At 37.9% G+C, this 11,988-nt stretch overlaps 1 protein-coding gene across 6 annotated transcripts in view; it reads left to right on the forward strand.

Moving 5' to 3' along the window:
* Positions 1-11,988, forward strand: part of TCF4 (transcription factor 4) — a 354,008-nt gene that overhangs the window by 251,741 nt on the left and 90,279 nt on the right. For 4 of the 6 annotated variants that reach the window (XM_077777710.1, XM_077777711.1, XM_077777713.1 and 1 more), the window contains exon 1: positions 3,749-4,203. The exons of the other annotated variants lie outside the window; for them this stretch is intronic. In XM_077777710.1, the coding sequence (XP_077633836.1) occupies positions 4,135-4,203 (69 nt within the window). In that variant the 5' untranslated portion in view covers positions 3,749-4,134. Of the gene's footprint in view, positions 1-3,748; positions 4,204-11,988 lie in introns of those variants that run through there. 6 annotated transcript variants of the gene reach the window in all.

Consider the following 11,988-nt stretch of genomic DNA (forward strand, 5'->3'; position numbering starts at 1 on the left):
GTGGTTATTTAATTTATAGGTGTGCTTGTTCCCATTTTGTTAGGTAATCACTATATATTGATGACTATTACTTTTTTCCTTGGGGTATAATGTTTAGCTAAATTCACCTGTGCTGGGCAAAAGAGAACAGCATTGTTGAAGTAAGCAAGTATTGTATGAAAACAGGGAAAGTTTAGGTGTTCAGTGACTTGAACAGAAACATGGAGTTATGCCCATACTACCAAGTTATACCCTGGGGGTGGGGGAAAATGACACTCCCTTCAAATGACCTTCATCCATTCCACTCATTTATTGAGTACCTGCCTCATTCTGGGTGATGTACAAGGTCATGTGTATGTATTTATTAGGTTTACTTGGACTTTTTAGGAACTGCATAATATAGTCATTATTCAGAAAAAAAAGGTAGAATTTAATGAGATCTGTGGTTGAGAAGGAATAGTTCAGTTCCTTACTGTGTGACAGTTTGTTGTCTGTTGAATAGATGTGTGATTGTACCTACTTAACAATGAAAACATTAGACTTTAGTCGTATCTTTCCATCTTATTCAAGGGCACAGGCTCCATCTCCTCAGCCATGTGGTCAGGCGTCTGAGAGCAGGAAGAGTGTTCTATGTGTCAGTACAACTCAATACAAAGTTGGGAATCATTAAACAATTGTTTGTGAAATGATTGAATGAATACAAAAATCCAAGGCCGTTCACTCAAGTGGTATAGAACTTATTCTTTAATGAGGCCATTCATTCTTTCATTCATGCATCCTTTCAGCAAGTTTTTATGAATGTCCACCTTGTAGGTGATACTGGACACGTGCATTGGGGATCTCTGGTCAGATAGCCTCCAGATTTCTTGTGACAACTCTATACGTGTGCCCCCAGTTCTCCTCTTCTCCAAATATATCTGTCAAGGACTTTTTGGAAAGTGAGGAAAGAACTGTAAACTTCAAATTATAGAAGAAGGTCAGAATAATGTGGATGGATATTAAGTGGTCAGTACTTCTAAACAGTAGTTTTACTGGGAAGAATTTTTTCCCCAAGAATGGCAGACGCTGCCTACCCTGAGTGTCCTCAGTGGTGTTTTCAGCTGACCACCAGGGAGAGTGGTGGCTCCCTCTTTTGTGTGGCTAACTTCTATTCCCTGTCATTTCGGTGGTAACAAAGGACTCTTGGCCTATTAGGTAATTTGCCTAAGTATACACGATGAAGCAAACAGATCAGGTCAGTGTCCCTTAAAAATTGGCTGCTATGATTGAGACTTCTTTTAAATTTATTATGAAACACATGGATTCATGCATATAGCTTTGGTTGTTCTTATACTTCTGTGCTAACTCCCCACGCATCACACTAAAAATTTATCATGGGTGATATTTCTGTCACAAAGGAAACTTCAAAGTCTGAATTCGCAGAAATGTCTCAGTTGACAAGACAAGACAAGCCACTGACTTGAGTTCTGTGATTGAAATGTACTCCAAGGTCAACAACCCAAAACCTGAACATCAGTGGATGATAATACCTTCAGTGTCTCGATGGTTATAACACATAGATCATCTTTCAAACAAGTGTATCTTTATTAATTGTTGCAAATTTATACTTTTGAAATTTCAGGCTCTTTTTCATTAGCTAATGAAGCCCAGAAGCTTAATGTTCTAGTACCATTTTAATTTTTCGAGTCCCATGTGCTGATTTGTCAGGGTTTAAAAATCTCTTTCACCTTATCAGATTAAAAATATTTATTTATGCACATGTTCACAATATATTTAAAAGCAATGAAAGCTTCAATATTTAAAATATTAATTGTTGCTCATTAAAGTATGAAATTTTTATTTATACTTACATAATTAATAGAAAGGCATTTATATGTTTGCAAGATGAGGCACTTAATGTAGATGAAGCAGAATGATTATTTATCAAAATAGTTCGGAAGTCTTCCTAGCAGTCCATCTATGAGAAAGTTGAACAGGATCTAGACACAACCTCCTAAATAAGGGGTTTCCATAAGAAACAACAAAGGAGTAACAAAAATAAAACCCCCAACTTCTCTCTTCTTTAAATTCCAGCCTCTTTTCTGCACCCTGGTTTTTACATACTCTCCTTTCGTAGGTGAGTACCCTGGCCTTATGTATGAAACACTGAGGGTGGTTTAAAGGTTACAAATGTGATCCTGTCAGATTGACAACTAACTGTTCTAATGAGGAAAAAATCCTCAAAGCATGAAATTTGAATGAAATGTGTGATTATAATTCAAGTACTGTTTACACAAACCTCTGGGGACCCTCGGAATAAATGCAGAGCAAGTGAGTTAGACAAACCTCTGGGCCTTCGCTATATGTGTGTCTGTGCGGGTGTGTGTGTGTGTGTGTGTGTGTGTGTTTATTTTAGAGTGTGGGAGAAACTTTCCACCATGAAGCTAAGGCTTTGCTCTTCAGAACCAACACCGCGGTCCCCCCCTTGTTTATGAATACTGTATGTGTTTTGTTACCATGTTGAATTGTAAGGAAATAGGTGCTTTGAATTATTAAAGTTGAATCTTGAGAATAGATGTATGCTTGGGTGGCATTTGCTTCGGCATATGCAAATGATTTAGTTTCATTTGGGATCGATTCCCAGAGGCCCTCCTTTCCTGGGATGCTCTGAATTTGGCAAGCTCAAGTCAACCCGTCTCCTCTACCCCCTCCCCCTCCCCTTTCTTTCTTTCCTTTTTTTTTGTGTGTGTGTGTTCCTTCCCCCCCTTTTTGTTGGATGATATAATATTTAAAAATAAAACACGTTAATATATTCACGTGCTTGTTAGAAACGTTGTGATCTAGAAAAGAATCTATTGTTCAGTTGTAATCAATAAAGGTGGAGGAAGATTTTTCGCCTTAATCACTTAAAGTTTATCAAAACCTTACAAACGTGGAAGGTTGGCTTAAATATTTGTACAGAATTGGGCTCCTTGGGATGATGCAAAATTCTGAAAATGTGGTGTCAGAGGTGCCTTTTTAGGAACTGACAGCTGTAAGTCATTCGGAGGTTCGGATGTACCAATAAACTCTTGCTTTAGAACCCAGCAAACAAACAGCGTTAAGTGGGTGGTAGATAATCCAAAGGCACAGCGAAACCTCCGAAACTCCAGACTGAGGATGTGGCCGTGCGGGGTGCCCGGGCGCAGCGAGGGGGAGCATCGTCCCTTTCTATTCTGCCGGCCGGCCTTTGGACACGCGGCGGACCGCGGCGTGGCGAGGTGAAGTTCACGGGCGGCCCCCCGCCCACCGGTTCCGGGGAAGCGGAGGGTCGCAGAGCCCTGGGCGGGCCGCACTGTTACTCTGTTTCATTCCGCAACCCCGTTTTGTAGGTTGTTGACCAAGCAGTCAGAAAACACTGCCCCCTCTCTCCTTTGGAGCGAGGTCAGAGACGTGGTGGGTTGTGGTTTTGTGTTCTCCCCCCCCCCTCCCCTTTCCCTCCCCTTTCTCCGAGTCGAGTTCTCAGGCAGCTGCGTACAATGCTGGGAGCTAGCCAGCAGCAGAGACAGATGGCAGAGTTATTAGATGTGCATCATACGATTCCCTTCCTGCCACTCGCTTTTTAATCAAATTAAAACAAAAAAGAAAGAGAGGGAGAGAGAGAGAGGGGGAGTCAATTAACTGCATTTGTATTCTGCTCAATAATGGACCCTGTTCCACTTTTACCCTAAGGCAGTTGAGTGGAAATTTTAGAGAAGAAAAGGGTGCCTAGAACAAAAAAAAAATTAAAAAAAAAAAAGGAAAGAAAAAGAAAAGGGGAAAAAAAAGGAAAAGAAAAAGAAAGAAAAGAAGGGGGGGGGAGGGAAGACTGCAGAAATTTGTAAGAATCGGCATTATTGGAGGAACTGATAAAAACCCCTCGGAAAAGTTGAATCGATCCCGCGTATGCATTAGGATTGAGAGCTGCATCAAGGCCGGGCTGCCTTCCAGCTCCGCTGCGCGAACTTGAGCGTCTGACAGCAGCGCGGCGGCCTCCCCCGCCCGCCAGGAATGGTCTCTTCCTGCTTTGCATATTCACCACGCTTGGCCCGGCCATATGGGAAAATGCAACTGAAGGAATTGTTGTGAAAAAAGGGACAGCGAGTTTGAAATAAAAGTTGTTAGAGTGGTACTGAGGAGAAAAAAGATTCCGAGACCATGTACTGCGCATACACAATCCCGGGCATGGGCGGCAACTCTTTGATGTACTACTATAATGGGAAAGCGGTAAGCGGACGCGGGCTGCGAGGGGGATTTTTTGACAAGTTTTATTGTCGCAGGGATGAGCATCCTAGGCGGGGGTCACTGTTTGCAGAGTTGTGCAGGACTGCCGCACCTTCCTTGGTGCCGTGAAATAGGTCTCACTTGCCAATCTTAGGATATTCTGGTTGCCTTTTCTTTTGGGGAAAAAAAAAATTTTTTTTTTTTTCTCCCAGAGCAGAAAAACAGGGGGTTTCAGAGCTTTAGAAAGTGGCTCCCAGAGCGAAAGTTTGCAGTCAGGTAAAGTTGGAAGGTGGTAAGATATGGGGGGGGTGGGGGGGGGGACTTTTGGAAAATTCTTGCTCCTTCCAAATGACTGTTTGAAAGGAAAAGCAGATATGAGGAGCAGAATTGAGACAGCCCAAGTTAGGCTGAGAGGAAATGTGGGGTAAGTTTCTCCCTGGACTGAGGTCTTGTGATATCTAGTCTTACTAAGTTGGAAGCTAAAGTGAAGTGGATTCAGTGGAGAGAATCTGAAAGGTTAAAAAAGAGCAAAGACCTAGAACAGAGACATCTAAGAAGTAGATTATAGAAGTTTAATTTTTTTTAAACCAAAAAGAAAAAAAAATCTATGCACATAGCAATATTGTTGTAAGTTATATGTGTTGTGTGGCTTCTTTACTCAATTTTCCCCCTTCAACAGAAACTCTTTATTTAAAAAAAAAAAAAATGTGCCTGGTATTTTGTGCATAACCCCAGCAGAAGGTTTATACTTGCCATCTGGAGGTTTATTTTTTTTTTCCCCCGTTCGGCTGGGTTCTCTGAAGGAAAAGGATTTCAGTATTTTCAAATCGGTATGTGGGGCTCTTTGGAAGATTTGTTGGGGGAGAGAGAGACAGAAATTTATTATTTTAAAATAGAAAAAGAAGATTGGGGGGAGTGAAAAGCAGCCATTTACAAACTGCTCTCTGTGTACTTTGAACTTCCATTTGGATTGATCTTAATCAGAGTGTGATAGTTGGGCCAAAAGGGACCGATCAGAGCTTTCACGAAGGCCCAATTCAGCTGTAGCGATTGGCGCAAACGAATTAAAACATGTGTATGTGACGGTGTATGCATGAGTCTGTATACTTCCCTGTGTATGCATAATAGTTCTATTTAGCTGAGCATATACTGGGATGCATACACATACACAAGTGTTTCAGGATGCAGTTTGGTTTAGGAAGATTAATAATTTCATTCAAGAAACCAATTTTATGAATGGGCCACTGCTGAAATAGTATCGTTTACTTTTATTTCTTGGTCACTTAAAAATGCGAGCAAATTGTCAAAAGTTTGTAAAACTATCCAGTTTTTATCTTTTTTTAAAAGAGAGCATAGTGTGTAATTAGAAGAACATTAAAGTGTGGTAAGGGAAATATAATTTTAAAACAAATGGCTTATGTTGTGAACTGATCCAGTAAAGTGGTTAAATTTGTAAACATAAATATTAGGATTATGTAACTTCCTTTTTTTAAACAAGTGCCTAATTTGCAATTGGTAGTTACTCATGTATAGTTCTTAAGGCCTATTATCTTTTTGAAATTCCCATATATAACATGGTTAGGCAGCACCTTTAATTTTAAAGCACTTCTAATGAAAATTTGGTGAATGATGCTATCATAGCAGGAAAAAGTGCCTCAGAAGCAATCAAATAGCTGCAGGGATTATGTGACCCTTATGCAGTAGAAGAGAATTACAATGAATATAAGTTTCTGTGGTTTTTATCTTTAGGAATTGCCAGTGATGTGATTTTTATATGTGAATTGTCAATTTTCTGTCCTGATTGTCTGAACTGACCAAATTTTAGTTTAAGTTTTGGACATTTTAACTCCCTTTTAGCCAACAGGAATTTTTAAAAAATCTGTATTCCATTCCCACAGCTTGCCAGTTGCCTCTATCATAAGAAAATGCTGAATATGACATCATATCACTAATATGCCCTCTCAGTTGCCAAATATTTTGGTTGTTAGATTTTTTTTTTTTTTGAGAGGATGGTACTCATAAAATCAAGATCACTCTGTCACAGGAAATGTATTTATAGGAACTGTTTTAAGGCGTTTATTAAAAACAAATCTGGTGATGTGTATCTCTATTGATTCAAACACTAGAAAGAAGCAAATTGTACATACATTATAGTTAGAAGAAATAACCATTTGGAACACTAGCAGAAAGCTTTTGAAACCAGGAATGGTTACCAGTTCTTCATTTTAGCCTTATGAAACGGACAGCAAAGTCCAGTTGTAAGTGTTCTTTGGACGGGGCCGGTTCTATACCATTTTTTAAAAATGCCTTCATGCATACACTGGGGAAGCAGATTTTTGTTTATTCTACAGTGTGTATTGTACTGGCTGTAATTCTGCATTCAGCGGCTTTTGATTTGGTGCCAGACATCTTGTGGAGATTGTGTATGCCATGAGTTAATTGTTCAAAATGCCTATCGAAGAGACTTTACATTTCTTGAGTTTCGCTTGTTGTTTTGGGTTTGGGTATCTGTGCATTTTTGTGTGTATGTGCGCATATGACCGATGTGTGTTTTAACTCAAATTGTTGGGAGTTAAGTGTGATCAGCTATTTGTTACACAAGCTTTCCTCTGAAGACAACACAGCACTGAATTCCTTCTTTTTTTTCCCAGTGACAAGTCAATTACTTGTTTAAATTCAGTTTGAACTCTCTGAACTGAGAGAGGCCAGAGGAAGCAGGTTTTCCCTGTGAATAAACAAAAGAAGAAAAATGTAAAATCATTCCAAAACACTGTGATTTTAGGTTGTTGGGAGAGTGCAATTAAGCATTGCAACAATTATGATTTCTTCTTTTTGAACTGGCACCTATAGGAATTATGAAATCAGTTTCCCTCTAACTCCCTAGCAAGAGAAATAGTAAAGGCAGTGGTATTTTAGGACAGACAAAGAAAAATGTAAATTTTCTATTACCTTAAGTTATGAAGTGTTTCTATGGCCATATCCCACACAAAGTGTTTTCTTCTTTCTGTGAACCACTGGAGCTGGTCTTGAAGTGTGGACTCTAGGAAGCCATCACCTACAAAATATCATAACATTAAAACTCTCAGAGAATAAATCTTGAATATAAACCAGAACGTATTTTTGAAAATCAGCTCCTCCTCAGGTGAGAGTTTAATACCAAAACTTAACCCAATCATTTTCATGATTTCTTTTCTTTATGGGTTAGATGTTTAAATACACATGAATCCCATTTTCAGCTAAATAAAAACTGTGAAAGCATTACTTCTTAACTACGGGCAGAGAGGCTCTTTGCAGAGAAAATAAGTCCAGTTTATTTTCTGTGTTGTGAGTGTAAGCTTCCATCATATTGTGCTGCCGTGTCCTCCTTCAGGCTATGAGCAGTATCAGGCTTTACCTGGTCCACAGTAAGTATAGTTCTTGCTGGACATGTTGATTTTTTTTTTTTTTTTATTGTAACCGCTCCCATCTTCTTATTCATTGAATAAGAATTTTAATAAGTAATTATTTGGTCAAATTTCCACATACCTAAAAATAAAGCCAATTCCACAAAGATAAAATTATGGCAAATGAAATTGAAAACAAAAGTGGCGAAATTTCCTCCTAATGGTAATTTAAGATCACATCATCATCTCTCGCCAGCATGTGCATGTGTTAAACCGTATAGAGAAACCTATAATTATTGTAATTGCTCTTTTTGCTTTATACTAACAAGCTTCAGACCATGTTTCAAACTAGTTGTTTTGAAATAGTTATTTGTCAAGTCATCAAATCTCAGAAAGTAAATGGTAATGAGCTCTCCATGTTTATATTCTGACTGTTGGTCATATTATGCAGCTTTTCAACTCCCTGAAGTTCAGAGATGAAAATGGATGTTGATTATTTGTGATATCGGGGCCAAAAAGTAAAATAATTTCATGATTCCTGCTTCAGATGAAAAAAAAAGGAACATTTTAATATCAGAATCATTTCAGTTGGGAATGCATTCTTAGAAAAAAGTTTAGCTATGAAGAAGAGACAATGTCAGTCAGCCACCTGAATTTTTTTTAAGTAAAAATTAGGATATAGAGTGTTCAGCTTTTTTCCCCCACGTACCGCAGGAAGTGCTAACATAAAAAGCTTAATATTTAAATAATACCAGTAATAATATTTTCCAGTATAATTTACATATGGCCCTTTCTTTGCAAACCTCACACTTGATTCCAGTAGTCTCTAGCCTCCTGCAGGCAGCCACTGGGCTTTAAAGTTTTTAATAGTGTATCAACTATCGACTATGCAAATTGCAGTTAGCGTTTTAAAAAGGTATTTCATATACTTAGCTATTTTCAGAGTCATGATTATAAATGAAAGTAGCTGGTATAAAAGCATTACTCTTTAAAATTATTGTTTAGCTGCTATTACAGAGCAAAAATTTGTGTAGGTCACAACTAATAAAATCTTTCAATTCCCCACTGATTGAAGAAAACAAAACATATCAAAAAAAATACTATTCAGGATAAACGTCTTTTTAGTAAGCTTACTTTTTGGTATTGTTGACATATAAAGCATTTAATTTACCCATTTTAAAATAACAATGAAATTTTTATTTTTCTTTTCTTGTGTGCTTGATTGCTTTGAACAAAATCATGTTGATTTTGTTCTTTACGACTAAGCTGGTAAAAATTCACCAGACGCTTAATCTTGATATTGTGGCTACATCTTGCTCTCCTGCCTCTGATTAAATTTCCAAAATCCCTGCGTGAGATTCACAGATGCCAGTTTGAACATTTCTCTGGGGCTAATTTCTTAGAAAGAAAATGTGGATCGGTTACATATTTGGTTAATTTTATTTAATCCCTAATTTCTGGTAGGTCTGAACATTTTGGATTTCGTGCTGATAATTGATAAGCATCCTTCTAGGGCTAGGCGATGGCATTGTTTCAAGGAGAATTTGGAGGAAGGACATTGAAACACGGGGAAGAGGACTGGGGAGAAAAGAGGCCAGGAAAAAAGATCTAATATTTGGTGCAGTCTTTAAATACCTTTCCTACTGATCTACAGGAAATTATGCTGAATAGTTGTTTGTTTCCTGTTCCACTAAAAATGTGGCTTGCATTACACCCCCTATTTGCTGTTTTGTTTTGTTTTGTTTTACTAAAATTACAGTACCACTGGAGAGGCATGAGAATCAGTGATTTCTTCCTTGTAACTTAATTTTTAAGTGTTTTTTTTTTTAAATCCCATTTGAATTTTACACATTGCCATATTTCATTATTGTAAATGTTGTATGAATGTGTTTCCAGGCCTCCCTGAAACTTCTATCACAGTGATGCTACTAAGGAAAAAAAAAAAAAATGCCTTGGCATCATTCCTCTGGAATCACCATGTAGGCCATGAACATGGTCAGCAACCTACCATCGTGAGGTTAAATTTTTTTTTTAATCTTAACTTTGAATCCAGTGAAAATATGTAGATTTTAGATAATGATTCTGGCCATTTTAAAAGTTGCTAAAATCAAGTTTACTTTTATCATAAGAAAATGTAGCAAAGACGTATTTGCTTCCATAACAAACCTCAGTGCAGGTCTTATAACTGAGAATTTCAGGACAGACACACAAAAGATTACTAGGCTTTTTTGTTTTTTTTTTGTTTTTTTTTTCATGTTTCTCCAGTATTATCAGGGTTACAAAAAAGCTCCTATTTCACAGTCAATATAGTTTAACGGTAGTTTTAGATTTCAGTCTTCCAGAGTTTGTCTATACTTGATTGGTTTTCACTTAGCCCTTAATACCTCAGACGTAAGTCTAAGGTGACACAGGGTAAAGTTATGTGTGGCAACAGTAAAGAAAGAAAGAAAAAAAAAAAGCTTTGGAGCTGTATGTTCATAAGGTATTTAAATATTTGTAATCTATTCAGGAAATCATCACAGTCCTTAATAAAAGCAGCTATATGTAAACTAGGAAACACAAGTGACTAGTGACAGAGCTGAAACAGCTACTTCTGTAAAATAACTATATTTTGAAGTATGATGTGACCTGCTAAAAAGTTAGTGCATGGAAATGTTTGGAAAACTTCCTAGTTAGAGGCTTTTTGATGTTTCAGAATCTGTAATCAACTGGCACATTGTATCACCTTAGGTATATCCATTTTTGTACTTTATTAAGTACTTTATTTTGTACTTTATTAAGTAAAATGAAATTATTCTTCTAAAGAATATTTCTTAAAGTTGGGTTTACTGGTTTGGGCTTTGAACATGGTTTGAGAGTTTGCTCCACTTAAACTTTGGGAGAGTTTCCTGTTTGCAGCGAGCTGAAAGAACTCTGGCCTAGGGCCTTGCCTGCAGCCTCTAGGTATTAGCAGATGCATTTCTGTCACAATACCATGCTCTGATTAGAATTTAAACTTTAACATTTCTGAGGTTTTTGTCTTTAAATTCTATGTCATGTCAGGTTCCCTAGTTTTCTCCAAATTCTTCTTACTTGTTTGTTAAAGACATTTGCCTGTACTAATCAGGGCATTTTGTTGAAGAGTGACTTAAAAGGGACACTACACCTATATAACATTTTATTTGGGAGACTGTACTGTTTTAAAGGCATCCCTCCCCATATTGGGATAAAGAGTGGGTTTAAAACACCAAAGAAGTCAGGGGTGGGAGCAGTGTGGATGATGGTCTAATTTCAGGCTCCACCGAAAAAATGCAGGCTTTGGCATCCTCCGGGGACCTAGGGCTCTGCTTTCCAGGAGACCAAATTATACTTCTCTTGAGAGAGGGCACGTTGAGGTAATTGGTGGGACAGACTGGCGAGAGTCGAATTCCAGCTGCTTCCATTGTAGCTGACCTGAAAATGAATAGGGGATGTTAAGAGTGGAGGCTAACGTTTGACTTGGCTTTTTCACCTCCACAAACCTAGGGGTGAGAATTATAGAGTAGCGAATGACTGCACCAATAATAATCCTGTTCAAGTGGGAATTGCTATGTTGGGGGAAACTCTCACGCCATTTTAAAAATAGTTGATGCGTTTACCAACCACAGTCTTATCACTGTAGCCCCAGTAAAGTTTATCCACAGGATGGAAACACTCTCTGTTTTTACTGTTAGCCATCTAGTGAGTGTGTCTTGGGTTCTCACCTCTTTGGTTACCATTTTAAAACGCTGGTAATGAAAGGCCTTCAGAAGGCACTGGAATCCCACCTCCAAGAAGAGAAGCAATAAGTAGAGGTGTCTCCACTCTGTTTCCCCCAGAATGTAATTTTTTAAAGGAGAATAATGCTGTATTACTCAATAGCTTTCTAACGAATAAAACAAATTAAATTGATGTTACATGCATATTTAAACCCCATCCAGTTAAGTACTGACGTGATTAAAATAATCAAATGTATTACTTAAAAAATTAAAAAGGATAAATTCTGTACCCCATTATTTTATTGACTTTTAAATATAAATTGCAGAAATGTTTACATTCCTAATGGCATTATTAAGCTAAACTGACAAATCAGAGGAAAAAAGTTGATTGCCCAGCACATTATTATTTCTGCACCTGTTATTACAATTCAGAAGTGGGGGCTCAGCACACAGGAGCAGCATGGATGCTGTTTTCTTATGCTTCCTTTGTGTGATGTGGGGGTTGGGATAAATGTTTAACAGGTGTAGTTTCACTTTGTAGTGCCTTTTTGTGTGTTGATATGATTAAAAGCCTACAATGTGTTTCATGTAGCTTTGAAATTAATATGCAAATAATTGGGGATGGTAGAGCTCTCCTCAACCTGCTGCACCAAGCCTCCCTGAGCAGAATTGCTGGGGGGGGGGGGGGG

Source organism: Crocuta crocuta, unplaced genomic scaffold (genome assembly GCF_008692635.1).
Source record: "Crocuta crocuta isolate KB4526 unplaced genomic scaffold, BGI_CrCroc_1.0 scaffold36, whole genome shotgun sequence".
NCBI classification, from domain to species: Eukaryota; Metazoa; Chordata; class Mammalia; order Carnivora; family Hyaenidae; genus Crocuta; species Crocuta crocuta.